The sequence below is a fragment of the Mauremys reevesii genome, linkage group 2 (assembly GCF_016161935.1).
Source record: "Mauremys reevesii isolate NIE-2019 linkage group 2, ASM1616193v1, whole genome shotgun sequence".
Lineage (NCBI taxonomy): Eukaryota > Metazoa > Chordata > Testudines > Geoemydidae > Mauremys > Mauremys reevesii.
Window position 1 is genome coordinate 75,175,144 of NC_052624.1, and position 19,412 is coordinate 75,194,555.

The 19,412-nt window shown below is 40.4% G+C and overlaps 1 protein-coding gene across 6 annotated transcripts in view; it reads right to left on the reverse strand.

The window, feature by feature from the left end:
• The window catches only part of OSBPL10 (oxysterol binding protein like 10), a 172,211-nt gene that overhangs the window by 7,268 nt on the left and 145,531 nt on the right, over positions 1-19,412 (reverse strand). For all 6 annotated transcript variants that reach the window (XM_039525645.1, XM_039525644.1, XM_039525646.1 and 3 more), the window contains exons 8-10: positions 15,930-16,413; positions 2,528-2,714; positions 98-280 (exon numbers count right to left, since the gene is read on the reverse strand). In XM_039525645.1, the coding sequence (XP_039381579.1) occupies positions 98-280; positions 2,528-2,714; positions 15,930-16,413 (854 nt within the window). The remainder of the gene's footprint in view (positions 1-97; positions 281-2,527; positions 2,715-15,929; positions 16,414-19,412) is intronic.

The window sequence follows — 19,412 nt, forward strand, 5'->3', positions numbered from 1 at the left end:
GCTTTACTGAATCACACATGAATATACAAAGGTTGCTTCCGTATTAAGTTTTTGTCCAAGCTTCATAAACAGAATTCTCTGATGTCCATAACCTCACCTTGATTCAAAAGGACCTTGTTTTGCTATTGGTCTAATCTTTTTTCGGATAACGGGCAGTTTGTTGGTGTCAATCACTTTGGTTTCCCCATTGCTGTACGTAAATTCCAGTGTGCCATTCCATTCTCCTTGTGCCTTACACACGATGGTATTGGTGGGATTGTGTTTCACTTCTGCTGTAACCCTAATTCCAATATGACAAAAGCCACAATAAAATATACAGTTTATCTTCGTGCCAGCATATTAAAAGGACTATAATCTGCTAAATTCAAACGAACAGGTGCACACAAGGGCTACTAGGATGATCAGAGGAATGGAAAAACTACCTTATGAGAGGCGACTCAAAGCGCTTGGCTTGTTTAACCTAACCAAAAGAAGCTGAGGGGAGATATGATTGCTCCCTATAAATACATCAAAAGAAGAAATACCAGGGATGGAGAGGAATTATTTAAGTTAGCACCAATGTGGACACAGGAACAAATGGATATAAACCAGCCATCAAGAAGTTTGGGCTTGAAATTAGGCAAAGGTTTCCAACCATCAGAGGAGTGAAGTCCTCGAACAGTCTTCCAAGGGGAGCGGTGGGAGCAAAAAATCTAACTAGCTTCAAGACTGAGCTTAATAAGTTTATGGAGGGGATGGCATGATGAGACTGTTTACATTGGCATGTAACTGATCTGTGACTGCTAGCAGCAAATCTCTCCAATGGCCGGTGATGGGACACTAGATGGGGAGGGCTCTGAGTTACTACAGAGAATTCTTTCCCAGGTGTCTGGCTGATGGGTCTTGCCCATGTGCTCAGAGTCTAACTGATCGTCATATGTGGTGTTGGGAAGGAATTTTCCCCTGGGTCAGATTAGCAGCGATCCAGGGGGCGGGGGGTGGAGGGGGAGGGTGTTCGTCTTCCTCTGCAGCACGGGTTACTTGCAGGTTTAAACTAGTTCAAATGATGAATTCTCTGTAACTTGAAGTCTTTAAACCAGGGGAGGGAAACTTTTTGGCCCAAGGGCCACCTCTGGGCATAGATATTGTATGGTGGGCCATGAATGCTCACAAAATTGGGGTTGGGGCGCAGAAGGGGTTGAGGGCTCTGATTGGGGGTGTGGACTCGGAGGTGGGGCTGGGGATGAAGGATTTGGGAGGTACTCCCAGCTGGGATCGAGGTGTTTGGAGAGTGGGAGGGGGATCAGGGCTGGGGCAGGAGGTTGGGGCATGGGGGCAGCCTCAGGGGTGCAGGCTCCAAGTGGCACTTACCTCAAGCAGCAGCATGTCCCTTCTCTGGCTCCTATGCAGAGGCACAGCCAGGTGGCTCTACACGCTGCCCCGTCTGCAGGCACTGCCCCTGCAGCTCCCATTGGAGTGCTGGAGGGGGCCATCGGAGCAGGGCCATTGGAACACCTAGGAGCCGGAGCGGGACAATGCCGTGGCTTCCGGGAGCCATGTGGAGTGGCCCCCAACCCTGCACCCCAGCTGGAGACCCGGAGGGGGGCCATGCCGCGGATTCCGGGAGCCGCATGGTACGGCCCCCGACCCTGTGCCCCAGCTGGAGTGGGGCAAGCCCCAGACCCTGCTCCCCAACGGGAGTTCGTGTGCCAGCTTAAAACGGCTTGTGGGCTGGATCTGTCCCATGGGCCGTAGTTTGATTTGAGGACTTCTGTAATAGACCCATAACCTCTGGCTGAGTTACTGGAGTGGGTGGGTAAGGTTCTGGGCCCTGCAATGTGCAGAAGATCGGAGTCGATGATCATGATGGTCACTTCTGACTTTAAAGTCTATGAGTCTGAGTATCCAAGCAATTTTAAAAATCAACTGTGAACAGATATGTTTAAATTAGAAACAGAAATCTGACTTTGTTGCATCAAAAAGAGCAAGTGCAGTCTGTGTGTGGTATATGTGTGCTGAGATATTCCAGCCATAGATCTTCTAGCATATTTTCTCTCTTTCCCTGGCATAGCTGTGGCTTGAATTAAAAATACACATCAGTCTGGGTTTTCAGCACTAACTCAGAATTTGGTTGCTATAGTGGACTGAAGAGAGACACTTAAAACTGTGTTAAAAATACATCCAGATTTTAAAGCTCAAAATCTGACACCCCAGAACCTTAACATTGTTACATACTGATGTGAAAGGTCCCAGATTCAAAGTATCTATATTTGTTTTTTCAAACCTACAAATCACATTTTAAACAATTTTTTTTTAATGGAAAAGCTGTAATGAGGTGCTGGCAGGTGCAGGAAGGTTTTGTTTTATTTTTAAAAAAACACATGATAAAACACTATATAAATTTAATTTGGCTTTTGCATATTAATTACACACAAACACACCCAAGCAATTTTACAGTAATAAATACAGAAAAAACTGAAAAAGTTTTCAAGTACACTCTAACATACAGTACAAAAGGAAGCAACCCAGTAGACAGCAGTTTCAATACCTGTGAACTTTTCCTCCATAGAAAGGCTTTGTGTGGAATGTGACAGTAGCAGAATAGCCAGTCTTGGCACAGTTAATATTGACTTTACCTCCAAGCTCCACCCACGGAATGGTAAGTATAGAACGTGCATAGGCACTAGGCAGCGTGAACACATATTCTTCCTCATGTTCCATTAAGTAAAGAACACCTAGGAGAGAAAGGTTGGAAAGTGAAATGATACTAGTGTACTGATGAGAACATGCAGCCACTGGCCAATTACTACCAGCAAATGGTAATTCACACAGAGTAATAGGAGACCCTCATCATGAAGTCAGAGTGCCTCTACCAGTAAGCCTCCCTCAGAAGAAATCTGCTCAAACATAAAAAGGTATGGCTTCAGTTCTGCATTTTAACCAAGTGATACTTCAAAATGATACAGGCTATCAATAAAACATAAGTACAAACTGGTAAGACCAAGGAAAAAAAAAATCTCGTAAGAGCCAACTCAGTAAGTCTGAAACACTTTGTAGCTCCCTCTATCCCCATTAAAAAAAAAAAAAAAATAAGCTCTTTTGGGACAAAGAGCCCTAAGAAGAGTGGTCCGGGGAAGGAAGTCACCTAGAACTTTGCTCTCTCAATATAACAGACTTTCTCCCATGCATTCTTTCTAGGCCCCGCATCCAGTAATAGAATGCACGCTAGCCCACTTACGGAACACATTCACCCCTGCCACTCCTCTCAACTCTGCTCTCCCCTTTGATTTGATTCTTTTCTATATAGGGTCTTATACTGCCCACATCACTGTAGTATTTGAATGCCTTCCAAGAGGACATTAAATGACGTAACCCAGGGGTCGGCAACCTATGGCACGGGTGCCAAAGGCGGCACACAAGCTGATTTTCAGTGGCACTCACACTTCCTGGGTCCTGGCCACTGGTCCGGGGGGCTCTGCATTTTATTTAATTTTAAATGAAGCTTCTTAAACATTTTAAAACCCTTATTTACTTTACATACAACAATTGTTTAGTTATATATTATAGACTTATAGAAAGAGACCTTCTAAAAATGTTAAAATGTATTACCGGCACACAAAACCTTAAATTACAGTGAATAAATGAAGACTCGGCACACCACTTCTGAAAGGTTGCCGACCCCTGACGTAACCAAACATCTGCCACATGGAGTTCATTCTCTCTCTCAACCTCTCCCCAGAAGAAGCCTGTGTGCAATGCAGTGCCCTTCTGTTCTACTTGGATCCTACCTACTACCACCTGATCCCATCCCGCTGCACTAGTTTGCTCTACTCTTTGCTGCACGTGTGACTTGTCTGTGACAGCGGGAGCAGCACTTTGAATCCATCTGGCTCCAGTGAGAGGCCAGCAGCAGCAGGGTGCAGGAATCTTCAGAGCTAGCTAAGGAAGCTGGCTGCTGCTCCCTGCCTAGTCAGAGGATCTGTGTCTGAGGCTTGGTTCACACTACCCACCCCTGAGTGACGTAGATATACCGACCTAGACCCGGTGTAGAGAGCGCTATATTGACAGGAGGGCTTCTCTCACCAACACAGATACCGTCTCTTGGGGGAGAGAATCTACGCTGACAGGATAAATTCTCCCGGCAGCATAGGTAGCATCTTCACTAAGCGCTCCAGCTGCACCACTGTTAGTGTAGACAAGCCCCGAGCCTCTACTACCACAATTAAGGTTCTGTCCCATCATAACTGTGGGTGGGTTTTCAAAACAAACGACATTTGTAAAGTACATCACATAGGAAAGTGAACAATACAAATACATGCTGCAAACACTGCACATGAATTCTGCAACACCAAATAGTCTTGGTCCAATAAGAGATATTGTCTCACCAACCTTGTCTCACCAAATACCCTTAGCAGTTCAGCTTAGGAAATGTCAGTCATCAAAAATAAAGTTAGTTCTATCGACTTTGATTTTAATGTTTCTTTATTTTTCATTTTAATAGCTTCCTAGGAGCCAAAATGGTGGCTAGGGAGGAGGGGAATCTTTGCAACAGAGATTTAAAAAAATAACCCACCACACCGCTACATACTTAGAATTCAGAGGCTCTTTGACCATCAAGTAAATAGTTTTTATGCAAATTGGATGTAAAAACCTTTACAGTATCTGTTTAGCTATGGAACTGTATTAGTATGAGCCATTTTCCTTGCAGTACTGGGGAAAGTTCACAACATAAAATTAAATTAGTATTTTATTTTTTCCAATATAAAAATATATTCTCAGTACAGGATATAAAGACAAACCTAAACCATTCAGAGTTTAAAAGAAGGAGTTCTGCTATAGCATTATGTAAAATGTGGTACTCAAACCCATTGGACTAGGTAGAATAAGGAGCTTAGTCACTTCAAGACTGGAAGTGTTCCCAGAGGCACGTAAATGTCTTTAGCAAACCATCATTGCTTTCTGGAGCTGCTCTTGTTACTTCTGTACACTCAACCTGCCAATAATGAAACAGCCAACACCTCTATTCCCCTAAGCGAGTTTGACACAAATGACCTGGAAGATGTATGGAAGGTGGGACAATGCAACAGAACAAGCACAGGAGAGTGATGGAGTAAACTATTTTTAACCCTTTGCATTGGATGGTCAAAACTTTCCACTTTGCATGCTAAGCCTCACTGGGTATGTCTACACAGCAAAGAAAAACTTGCAGCTGGTATGTGCCAGCTGGCTCAGGCTGTGGGGCTGTTTCATTGCTGTGTAGACTTCAGGGCTTGGGCTGGACCCCAGGCTCTAGGACCCTGCAGGGTGGGAGGGTCCCAGAGCTCAGGCACCAGCCCAAGCCTGGAAGTCTACACAGCAATGGAACAGCCCTGCAGCCTGAGCCCCATGAGCCTGAGTTGACTGGCATGGGCCAGCAGCCGGTTTGTCTTTGCTGTGCAGACACACCGTGTGTGTGTGTGCGCGTGTGTGTGCGCGTGTACGTACACACACACCCCATTCCAAAACATTACAACAAAGCTGAAGTACATACTTTGCTTAGAATGACCACAGGAAAGTTTACATCACCATCACCACACTGAAAATGTGCCATGTAATTGCAGTTGGCATTCCTGTACCTCCTATTAGGGACGGCCTTATTTCTGAAGAATTACATGCCTAAGCTGCAGCATAAACGCAAACCAATGTACGACCAATAAATCAGCATTAAAGCAAAGAGGACTTTCATATTATTAGCTTAACAAAAAAAAAAAGCTTACATTTTACAGACATTATCATCATTTTAATTTTTAAGCCATACTTAATGTATCTGATGTGGAGAAATTGGAGAGGGTCCAGAAAAGAGCAATAGGAATGATTAAAGGTCTAGAGAACATGACCTATGAAGGAAGGCTGAAAGAATTGGGTTTGTTTAGTATGGAAAAGAAAAGACAGAGGGGACATGATAGCAGTTTTCAGGTATCTAAAAGGGTGTCATAAGGAGGAGGGAGAAAACTTGTTCATCTTAGCCTCTAAGGATAGAACAAGAAGCAATGGGCTTAAACTGCAGCAAGGGAGGTTTAGGTTGGACTTTAGGAAAAACTTCCTAACTGTCAGGGTGGTTAAACACTGGAATAAACTGCCTAGGGAGGTTGTGGAATCTCCATCTCTGGAGATATTTAAGAGTAGGTTAGATAAACGGCTATCAGGGATGGTCTAGACAGTATTTGGTCCTGCCATGAGGACTACTTGTAAAACTCCAGGCTGGCTTCCCATTTCATCAGATTCTGCTTAATTGGATAAACTGTTTCAGGGTAAAGCAATGAAAGATATTTTATTAGACGGAGCCTCACATACAACAGGTGATACTGCCTCGGTTATTTTCTGTCCCCATAAGAGTCCAAACATTGGCAATTTAGGCCCAGGTCCTCGACGGTATTTCACTGTCTAACTTCCATTAGAATCAGACACCTAAAAACCTTTGAGGGTCTGGGACTTAATCTGCCTCTCTCTTCCCCCCTCGTACAGGCAAGTGGCTTTATTTACAAACACTTTTTTGCCCATTTAGGTTTGAGCCCAACCCCACCAACTGACAAAGATTATCACAGTGTGTACAACAGTCCTGAAGTCCTGCCCCAATGTTTGGCACTAATTAGTTATTGCAGGGATGCACCTGAACACTCTGCTGTGGCCATTTTAAAATAAAAAAATACTTTCACTGATGCATTGTGAAAGATATCTTCCTTCAGCCCTTTTCCACACCACCCAAGAGACCGTTTTAAAATTGTAAGGTTGCAAACAAATAAGGAAGGTAGGTTAAATTTTGCTCCTACCTACTAATCTTTTTGGCATACATCCCTCAAAACACATACTGTATTAATGCAGAAGGAGAAGTGGTCTGAGCTCCCAATTTAAGTGTAAAATGCGATATTTCAGTAAGAAGACCATCAATCAGAAATACTTGCTTTATAATTCCCTTGCACAATCACATGCATTTCACAGTTCATCCATTCTGCAAAGGGCCTCTCCCTATTTGGACTTTCAGTCTCCTGTGCTGAGCCCAAGTACAGTCGTCTTCAGGATTATTAGCTTACAGTTCTGTTTCAAGTCTATCCCCTGCATTGTAGACTAATTTCAGTCCTTTAGAATTTACACTAACAATTTTTAGTATCACCCACTGGTGACACTATCCACAATGGTATCCATGCTAGAAAACATCATCAGTGAAGAGCTAGAATTTAAAATATTGTATAAGACTAGCAATTTCATGAGCAGAGACTAACTAGCTTTCTGCATATTATGTTAGTCTGTCACTTCTTAATGCAGCTACTTTAGTCTGACACTGGCTAATAAAAGCAAAATAAATGAGTATCAGGGAAGAAGAAGTGGAGGGATTTATTAGTCTCAGAAGTATTAATGCAGCTGATAAAGGTAGCCCACGGCTTTGCTTTCTGTTCCCTTTTTTAAAACAAGTGGCAGCTACAATTATGAATACAAATAAATAAGAAGTTTGGGAAATACAAACCTGAAGCCACTTATAAGAACAGTTCTCAGACACACAATCCATGGAATCTAAGGGTAACATTTTCAAAAGCGACTAAGTCCCTTTTGAAAATTTTACCCTAAATCTCCTTTGCATTTATCCCAGTAGGGAATCATAGCACATATCACAAAAGAAGAATTGCAAACTCAACAGCATTAAACTGATGTAGATCAATTTCTTTTCTAAGAGCAGGATCTACTACAGGTTGGATCTCAAGCCTTCATCAGTGCAGTTGTTCCATTGGCAGGACTGTGACATGGGAATAAAAATACACGATACTGATGGTTCACTGCTTCCTGAGAATGGTTCCACAATTTCAGTCTGAACTGCTGCAGTTTCCTCTTGCATAGGCTGGTCTCTGGGATTAGCCTTATACAGAAAGCCAGGAGACCCAGCAGTTTGATGCAAACTCTGATCAGAGGATGAACGTAACACATCCCGACTGCCCTCTTTTCCATAAGGAAGATTTTAACTATGGTAGTGTCAATGTAAATTCTCAGATGAGTGATTGTCTAGGGACTGCTCTTTAGGAAGATGATAATATTGTTAGTCAACACAGTACTAAGAGCCTTCTGTGTAGCCATTTTAGAATCTGATTGGGATAATCCGAGATCAGTATGTGTGCACATTTCCTGGGTGCTGACGCACACGATTATCCATCCCCAATAACCCTGGGCTGATGAGAGGCTAAAACGGGAGATCACATGGAAACCTCAGGAATTTTTGTTGGCATTGAGACAGAGATCTCTCTCCAGAACTGTTACTTGAGTGCTCTGAGATTCCTGGATATGATAAAACCTGAGAGACAGTCTCTTAACCTTTATCTAGACATCCCCATGCAGAACAAATAACATCCTAGAAAAAGGACTGTGACAGAGCGCTGAGAACCAGCAGCCGAACCTGCACTCTGGTCACTGCAAATCCAATTAGTTCCCCTGGAGAGGGCCTGACTGAGGGAAGGAGCGGCTAATTACTAGGTCAACCTGGGCTGGGGAGCACTAAGGAGCTAATTAGCCCATTAACTGCAAGAGTAGAAAAGGAGCACAGGAAGAAATTGTAAGTGGCCTGGAAACTATATATTTTTGGCTGACTAAAATCAAGGGAAATCTAGATGAAATTACTATAAAGTGGATGCACAACTGATTGAAAAACCATTCTCAGCAGTTATCAATAGTTTGCTGTCAAACTGGAAGGAGGATCTGGGATCACACAGGAGTCTATCCTGGGTCCAGCACTAGTTAATATTTTTACTAATGATATGGAGTGGAGTATGCTTATAAAAACTGCAGATGACACCAGGCTGGGAGAGGTTGCAACTCCTTTGAAGAACAGGATTAGAATTCAAAATGACCTTAACATATTGGAGAATTGGTCTGAAATCAACAAGATGAAATTCAATCAAGTGCAAAGTACTTCGTAGGAAGTAAAAATTCAGTGCACAAATACAAAATGGGTAACAACTAGCTAGATGGTAGTACTGCTGAAAAGGATCTTGGGGGTATACTGGATCACAAGTTGAATATGAGCCAACAATGTGATGCAGTGCAAAACAAGGCAAATATTAATTTGGGATGTATTAACAGGGGTGTTGTATGTAAGAAACAAGAGATAATTGTCCCATTCTACTTGGCACTGGCGAGGCCTCTGCTAGAGTAATGTGTTCAGTTTTGGGTGGATGTGGACAAAGTGGAAAGAGTCCAGAGGAGAGCTACAAAAATGATAAAAGGTTTAGAAAACTTGACCTATAAGGAAAGGTTTAAAAAGCACACAAAACACATTAAAGGCTGTTGTAAAGAGGACAATGATCAATTATTCTCCACATGTACCAAAGGATAAGAAGTAATCCCCATAGTATGTAGCAAGGTAGATTTGGAGTTTTTTTCCTAATAACTAACATAACTATAAGGATAGTTAAGTACTGGAATAGGGGGTTCCAAGGGAAGTTGTTTAATCCCTATCACTGGAAGTTTTAAAAAACAGGTTAGAAAAACACCTGTCAGGGACAGTCTAGGTATGCTTGGTCCTCAGCATGGGGTGGACTACATGACCTCTTGAGGTCTCTTCCAGCCCTTGAGTCCCTATCCTGCCAATCCCCTACCGATGCTGTACTTTGTGAACTGATTTTCCTACAATACGTATTGATGAAATGCACAGATGAGACGCTAGGTCAATAGTGCAATAATTAACTGCAGAAGAGACATGTGCAATTTAATGCTTTCCTCTGATTGTTCAGGGATCAATATGAACAACAAATCATTCAAGGTCATCGATGGCCTAGAGCAGTTTCCTAATGTAACAAGCTCCTCACACTTCATCTGTGTTATTCAGCACATCTGTTAGACGTAGGGTGACCAGACAGCAACTGTCAAAAAACGGGACACGGGGTAGGAGGTAATAGGGACCTATATAAGAAAAAGTCCCAAAAAACGGGACTGTCCCTTTAAAAACAGTACATCTGGTCACCCTAGTTAGACAGGGACTAAATGTTTGTTCTGATTAAGGCATACATGGCTGTGGTACATCAACAGCTACAATGATTCACACAGTGAAATCATGAAATAGTGGCACACTAGAATCTCACTCCTATGGTCTCATGAGTGTTTAAATCATTTGTGTTACGTTGTTTGTTTGACAATCATTGAGGAGCTCTATCTAAAATATATTAGAATTGGAAAAAGCACAGAGAAGGCCAACCAAAATGATTAGGGTATGGAACAGCTTCCATATGAGAAGAGATGAACAAGAGTCGGATTGTTCAATTTAGAAAAGAGACAACTAAGGAGAGATAGGAGAGAGGTCTATAAAATCATGAATGGTGAGGAGAAAGTGAAAAGGCGGCGTTATTTACCCATTTACATAACACAAGAACTAGGGTCATCTGATGAAATTAACAGACAACAAATTTAAAACAAACATAAGGAAGTACTTCTTCACACAACACACAGTCAACCTGTGGAAATCATTGCCAGGAGATGTGAAGGGCAAAAGTATAACTGGGTTCAAGAAAGAATTAGATAAGTTAAGGGAGGATAGGTCCATCAATGGCAATCAGCCAAAATGGTGAAAGACACAACCCCTTGTCCGGGTGTCCCTAAGACACTGACTGCCAGAAGCTGGGACTGGATGACAGGGAATGGATCACTTGAAAATTGCCCTGTTCCGTTTCTTCCCTTTGAAGGACCTGGCCACAGCCACTGTCAGAAGATAGGATACTGGGCTAGATGGAAAAAGGAAAGAGCTTTGAAATCCTTGGATAAAATATATTGTAAATACAAAATTACTACTACTGCTAAACTACTATTAATTTTTAAGCTAACTCTAGCAGTCTGAAACATTTAACTATAAAAGCCCCACCATCCTGCTAAATTAAGAGTCATTTGCTCCTATGGAAGTATGCATTACGGAGCTGCAAAACCCACAACAGATTATTCATTCACTGCTACTGTCTGCATTCCCTCAGAAAAAGGTGTAACATCCCTCATATCAAATCCTTCACAAGTTTTAAAGCTTCCTTTTAATTTTTAAAATATCACCTAAAAATATACACACCATCTTTTTTTTTAAAGTTAGCAGCCACCTGATAATGTAAAACAAAAACATACAACCAACAACAAAAGTTTCAACTCTATATTCTTCGTAAAATTAACCAATAAACTTAATGCATAGGGCTATCAATTCTGCATCTTCATGAATTTTGCTGCTTTGCAACAAAACAATAGATCCCAGTATGAAAGGAACCTCAGTGGTTCTATGCTAGACAAGTATTAAACATTGCCTTTTCACTAAAATATGCTAAGATTTTCTGCCCACTGAAACATCTGTTTGGTGGCTCTTTGCAACATATAAAACTGTATAATGTAAGAAATGGTTACTTTTGCTCCCCCTCTCCTTGCAAATTAATATCCCAATGCCATTCTATTTCATCACAGCCTCTTTGTTCTTTCCACTAAAAGATCAGTTATTAACCAGAGCTTGGCATTGTGGAAACATCAATTTTTATTTGCAATACACCTCTTCTACTCTCATTCAGAGTGACCTTTTAGGTAAGGAAACTGCTGAACTGGCTACACCGTACAATGGTTTCATCAGGTAAAGCACTTTCTAGCTGAAAGCTGAGACACCTCATTTCACTTGTAAACCATATTCAGAGATGATAACATAGCACAGAAAGCAACTGTGCACATGGATTTCCAGCAACATCGCCTCTTGTGTGCTGATTTCTATCACTCCATGTGTTCAGCTCATCTGGTTGATATTTACATGGAACAAAGAAACAAGACAAAAAACCAACAATACAACACTGGATGGCTTTTGTCATCTGCAGACTGGATGTTGTAGAGTCAAAGTACTGATCTACAGCATTTGTATGAAGGGATCTCATGTCATTAAACCTCACACTTATTTAAATTCATATAGAAGCTTCTTATCCTTTAACTTATATTTTTCTTCTTTAACATACAGACTTATTCTTGTTTTAAAAAAGTAATGAAACACCCTCACCCTCCACAACAATATTATTGTGATGAGCTGCAAGGAAGAGGTTTCACTATAAGCACGGAAATATTATCAATGTATTCCTGGCACAATCTAGTTCCAAGAATTCATTATACACTATGCAAATAGGCAACAGCAGTGCAACAAATCTCTCGGCAGTCACTAACAAAAATAGTCACTACGTGCTCAGAGGCAAGACTGTTAAATACATCCTGGTTTTGTGTGTTCTTCAATGTATGGGTCATAACAGTTACAGGATGAAATACAATCATTCTGTTAAATATAGCAAGATTATGTTTGCTATCTACTGTACAACTGTCTGAATCTTGAAGTATAGCAAAATTATTTCAACTGTCTAGTGCACTGTCTGAAATAGATGCTTCTCATACACCGAAAAAAAACCTTCTCTAAATTTAGTATATTCAGTATTTGTGGAGAAACCTCTGTATTAACTTTAAACTATTCAAAATACAGACATAGGTCAAATCTGAGACATTATTGCAAATACAGGGGAAATTACCTTTCCAATAACATACTGCAGAATCTAAAACTCCTAATAGTCAAGCAGAAGTTCAAAGACAACTCCCTCCCCCGAACACACACACACACACTCCATAACTTTTTAAAATATCTGTTAATGCATGTGACATTTCATTCCATATTTTTAATGAAAATATGCTTATGATATGAATATGACAAAACTGAGATATACTTTATGCAAGATGGCTCATGTGAGATCATTGGAAAGGTTCTGATTTACTGAATGTAATTATCCAATTTGTATGCCTGTATCATTTCTGTATCTGAAGTTAGGAATATGGACTATGTATCTGTATTTCAACTATGTTACTTTGGGTGACGCCCACTGCTAACACTTCAGGTAAAACAATGGAAAATTCAGAAAGGGCTCATGGCCGATCAGCAAGGACAATGGACTGTAGAAAGGAACTCATGGATGCTGTAATCTTACAGACTCAGGTGGTCTTGTCACCTGATACTAAACACTACCTGGGACTTCTTGTAACTTTCCACTGGAAGGGAAAGGGGGTCAAGTTTGGGAAACAAAGGATTCCCGCCTCCTGTAAATCCTATTTAAGGGAGGGTAGGAAAGCAACCAGGACTCCTCCTCTCCATGGCCTGTCTGCCCAAGAAGAAAGACTGGAAAAGCCACCTGAAGGGAAGGCAGAGGGGGAATCCAGACTGAGACAGGGGTCCAGTCTGAAAAGGAATATAACTGAAACTCTGAACCACAGAAATTTTGCAACCTACTGCAACAATATCTAGGATGAAAAATACTATTTGTAACCAATTTCTTTAGTGAAACTAGATTAGTTTGCATGTTTGATTTCATTTGCTTAATAATCTGCTTTGTTCTGTTTGTTACCCCTTTTACCACTTAAAATCTGCCTTTTATAGTTAATAAAATTTGTTTTGTTTATTATTAAACCCAGTTTCTGTAATTTCTAACTTGGCGGGGAGATGTGGGGGAGAACTTGTGCATACCTTTCTCCACATTGAGGGAGGAGGCAGATTTCATAATATATCTTTGGGTCTGCACTCCAAGGGAGGTGGACATCTGAGTGCTGGGACAAGTCCCTTAAGCTGAGCCTTCCCAGAACTGATCTCATTGTCTGTTTCGTTCTGCAGTGGAGCAGGCTTAATAGCCTGACCCAGCAAGACAGGTAAAAAGGGTGCCCAAATTGGCATAACAGGCGGGCTCAGTAGTATCTCAGCACATCAGATGGCCTCCTAATGTCGTATGTCTGGAACTTCTGGGAGACTTCAACACTCCCCTTGCCAGCCACCCCAAATCCTGAGAGCACCATGTGAGCTGACAGCAAGTAGGCTAAATCTTCTGACCTACTGTATGATTTATCACAGGTGTTTTCCTTAGTTTTTAATACAAAAATTAAGGCTATGCCTACACAGGGACACTCAGGAAAGTTAATCCAAATTAACTCAGAGGTGTGAATTTAAATCAGTTAAACTGTATTAAATCCCTGTCCATTAAACTCCTGTGAATTAAAATTGCCTTAATTTGGTTTAATTTAATTCACTTTAAGGCCATTTTAATTCTGAATGAGAGTAACTCCACACAGGGGCTTAATGCAGTTTAACTAAAGGTATGAAGGTGAAGTGGATTAGTTAATTCAGATTAATTTTCGTGAGCATCTTCATATATAGACAAGCCTTAAGTTTCATTGAACACTCCCCTTCCACTATGAAAAATAATTCATAACAGAAGGAAAAATTGAAGAAATAAAGTCATTGAAGATCTATTGGCTCTAGTAACTCCCACCCTCCTTCACCCCATTACCAAGCTATTGGAAACCTAACTCTGCAGCTTCTCTGGGACTCCTTCCTGACTCCCATTACCCTATACATTGCAATGTAAAAAGCAATGTGTCTGACGTAGTATCACACGGCCTGAAACAGGAAAAAACCACGTGAAACAGAAGTATTATTGCAGGATTTAGACTCCAAGAGTCTTAAAAACAGTAACATTTGTTTCAAGACTGTTCCATTTTGCAATAACTAAACAACCAAAAGTATTAATATTAGGAAAGAGGTTATCATACCACTTTTCTATTATTTGATTTTGTTCTTTATTTCACTATGTTACTTTGCTACTCCTATTGGAGCTGTGAAGTCACAGATAAAAATTTCTTTGGACAATCACTTACCAAAGTCCATCACTACCTGTATCTACCTTGTTAGTACATTTCTTAATATCTCAGCAATACTTACCTAATGCAGTGATGAGAAAAAACAATTATTTGTTATTAGTTCTCCTTAGCCCTCTGCTTAGCGGTTAATTAGGACCATAATTTTAAATTTATCTGGGACAAAACACTAGAAAGCACATGTAGACGGTATTATTTATTTGTAGTACTGTAGTGCCCAGGAGCTCTACTTGTGATCCAGGACCTCGTTATGCTAGGCGCTGTACAGAACAGAATAATCCTGAGTTGCAAGAGGATTCACCAAAATGCTCCAATACATATTTTTTGTTTAAATAATTCATAGAATCATAGAAATTTAGGACTGGAAGGGATCTCAATAGATCATCTAGTCCAGCCCCCTGCACCAAGGCAGGACTAAGTATTGACTAGACCATCCCTGGCAGGAGTTTGTCTAACCTGTCCGTAAAAACCTTCAGTTACAGAGATTCCACATTAATAGTGATAATGATCCAAGCAGTACTTGTCAATCCAGAGCATACATTAATGACTTATAATTTGATAATGTTTTCTAAATTTATTAATCATTTTGATCAATGGATTTATCACTGAACAGGCAAATATGTTGGTTCTATTGCAAACCAACAATACAACATGATGGTGGCCTCATCTGTATGACTTGCTGTAAAGATTGAAAAGGTACGATAGCCTAGTAAGACTTATTTAAAATATATTTCTTCATCTAACAGAAGCCAGGTAAAGGCAGACGAAAAGGCTTAACTGAAAATATACAATTATTCTATGGTCTTCTGAAAATAGCTTACAGCAGTTTCCCAAACTAAATTAGATACTAACTCTAAAGAGGATTATTTGTTTAGCTGTGATACAATTGTTACTGTAAGGTACTGTAATAAGTAAAGCTGTCATCATATTTTAGCAAGTACAATGTGACTAAATTTCTCAACTGTAGATCTGAATAAGTCTCAAAAATAAAGGCACACATATTATACAAGATATATGTATACTAAAAATGAATAAAAATTGGACAATATTCTCGAACACAAGTTCTATTATTTTAATTCTAAAATTAATGGAAGCAACAAATAGCAAGATTAAGATGTGAGGTTTTGTTGTTGTTTTTTTTAACCTTACTGGAGTTAAACAAACAAACAAAAAAAAACCCTTCATCTATGATTTTCTGTGGGGTGCTGACAGTAATACCCTCCCAAAAAAATAAAGCAAAGCATATTTCTTACCTTCACCTACCATAGAAACACCTATTGACATTCCCAAGAACTTGCTTTTGGTCCATACATGGGCGTTCACACACATTCTCTTCTCCTTGCATTCACAGTAAAAGCATGATACTGGTGGGTGATGGGATACTTGTTCAGCTACAAACCTCAGCTTGTAGCACTCTGATTGGTCCTGGCCAAATTCCTTGGTTTGGTCCTTAGAAACTACAGAGGCACTGTTAGTTCTGAATGATTTCACTTTGTCTTTAGGCACATCCCATGAGCAATGAAATGATTCACCAATTATTGGGTTATAGGGTTTCTTGGCAACTGCTCCCTTTCGGCCTTCATGAAAGGCTGTTAGATAATACTCCACAAAGCAAATAATTCTTTCCTCAGGAGTGGCTCCAGCTGCAATTGACAAAAACAGGTCTGGATGGGCCATGAAATTTGCATACATCTCCAGCAGAGATCTTTTCTCCAAAATAAATGTTGGAAGCACCACCTGTATTCAAAGCAGACAAAGGCAGGTATGATTCCCAATGATTATACTACAGGGATAGTAAACAGTTAAGACAGCTGCAATTTTAGCTGAGCCAAGCTTCATGATAGCTGTTTCCCCCACCTCTGCCAGAGAGCAATTTCTCTTGGAATACAGTATAAATAATGAATCGAGGAAAAAACAGTAGTCTTGATAGCTGTACAAGCTGCTTCCTATTTCATTATGGTTTTCAATGACAGACCAAGTGACATGGATCCGCTATTTCCCCTTTCTCTCTGGTCAGCTAATAAACAAACCACTGTTCTCAGAAGCCTTCATTCTCTGAGAATGTGAAAACAGTCTGGTACAAGTTAATTGAATTCTAACACAACACAAATCTCAGCTGAATTACTATTAACCCTCAAAAAAAAAAAAAAAGACTTCCCAGACTACTGAACATGTCAGAGGATACTTATACAAATAAAAGTACCCCAGTTTCCAAATGGTTAGTGAGAACATAAAATCATCTAATTAACATTGGTTGTAAAAGTAATATTGTGTTGTTAATAATAGTTTTACTGAAAACTATTACGATGCACTGAAGGGCAGCAGAGGTCTGTGCAACACAGAACAACATCTTCCTGCTCTACACAGGACCACAGGAGAGAAGCTAGTGAGGAGTTACAGTTAACAGGAGAGACATACAATATATTATCTACATGGCTTAAAGTGAACTGGAAGTGCCAGATCTGTCCTTGTCACTCAGAGAGCCATTTTTCCACTATCTACCATCACTGACAGGGAATATGTTTGGAGCCTCGGGCGGGAGCCAGGCTGCTGCAGGATGAGTATTGATTATCCCCAGGAATACTCCCAAGTAAATACATTCGTGGCCTTCTTTCTACACTCATTCTGGCAAATGAATTTCAAGTTTACTCTCCTTTGAATTCCCTCCTTTCTCCATCACTCGCCTCTTTTCAGTTCATTCTTCTGCCCTGCTCCAAGAATCAGGCAAGGACAGAGTGGTAACATCCCCATCTCGAATGTAAGGAACCTTGCCTCTCCCTTCACTGTTATAAAATCAGACTAATGCACAGTTTAACCCTTTTTAGAGAGTAAAGATAATGGAAGCTGTCAGGTATTTATTTCCATTAAAATGATAAAATTACAATTAACCCACAAATATTTCTTTGAGTGGATTCTCTCAATGACCCAAACCCATATTGCCATGCTACTCTACAATAGATTAGTGTTTCATAAGTGAATCAGAATGGCTGCTGTTCCGGCAGGCAGAGATTGGTATTGTTGCAAAGTTACTGTTCATATCCAAGAAGAAGGGAGACAGCCACACTGATTTAAAGGGCTCTGCTAACATATTAATATTGTGAGCTCTATTCACATCTTTTATGGACTCCATTTTTGGCTGTTTTAAATATATCATGCAGAACTGACGGGACATTTTTCTTCTGGGACTGTACACCCCTGGGGACTCTATCAGCAATGTGTCGCCTACTGGAGTTAGGCCCCAATCCTGCAATCTGTTGCATGTGTTTGGATCTCTGCATGCAGCCCTGCTGAAGCTGCATAACCCACACCTTATATTGTATTGGCTTACTTATACAAAATAATTCAATAATGAAAACAAATAGTAATGGTGGATTTTTTGTTCCTTTTTAAGTTTGATTCCAGCTTTGAAGAGTAGTTTGTCATGATCTTTTCCCACAATGTCAAAACTGGTTTCACAGATGAAAAATAACTAACATTTTAAAACATTCACTTTCAGCCCAAATATTTGTTGTTTGGTATAATTCAAATAGCAATTCATCACAGTTGCTACCTGCTTCAGTGACTTAGATTTATTATATTAAACAAAATCTTTAGCTGTACACCTCAAAAAGTGTGTGCATCAAAAGGAGGTTGATAGCCTTTAAAAATGGGTTTAATGTTCTACAATCCCCCAGAAAGTTGGTGAGAGTTCAACAATGTATTCATTATGTAGACTTCAAGGAGGAGAGGTTGGAGAGTGAGGGAAAATGAAGGAATACGTTTAAAATGTTGCTGATTTTGTGATTACATTTTAAAGCTGAAAAGATTTCATCCTCCGAGCTTGCTTGTCAATATTCTGGTGTTCATTTCCATATTCTCTACTGCTGGATTTATCCTCTGGAGCCAGTTGCTCCACATAAATATGCCAGCATAACTACTTAAATAGGCATTAAAAATACTCAATGCTTTCATTATAATTTTAACTGCTGATTAAAAAATTTGAGAGAGAGAATTCTAACTCAAATTTATTATTAAAAAAAGCAAAACAGTTAACAAGAAAAGATTTCAATTCCTATATAACCAAAAAGCCTCCATGGCTAACAACAAATAACTAAATAGTTTCAAAAATGAAATCTCTGGAGCTGAAAATGAGTCAAGTTTTTGAGCTTTCACTGAGTGCTTTCATAGATTTTAAACCCAATGTAACTTTCAAGAGTTCTAAAAAATATCTGTACAATGTTCTCTTGAATACTGAAACTATATGCTGTATATTTTTGTATTTCACACTACCATGCAGTAATATAAATAGTCCAAAAGATTCTGATCAATTTCACCTTCCCCACAGCAGGTTCAGGGAGGGCTTTGCTATGGTGAGTAGGGAAGGGAGTTAGGCTATGATGCCGCAACTCATTCAGTAAGTGCGGGGCGGCTGTCCAGTGCAGGAACTCCCCAGGGAAGGTACAGTGACCAGATAAATGGCTTGGTGAAGGCTTTAAAAAGGAGGTGTTTGTTAAAGGAGCAGAACGGGGTGGGGGGGGGAGAGCGGGGAGCGTTCAGGGCGCCTGTGACTGGCGTGGCAAGAGCCAGCCCCCCTTCCTTTATAGCCCACCTTAACCCCTGTAACCATATGGGTTGGCTGGGGACCAGGATGGAAAAAGGTGGGGACTGGCATAAGCCCCCAGGTAGTTATTGAAATGACCATGGGGTTACCTGCACAGTACATTTTTATCTGCTGGGTAATACCAGACACCTAATAA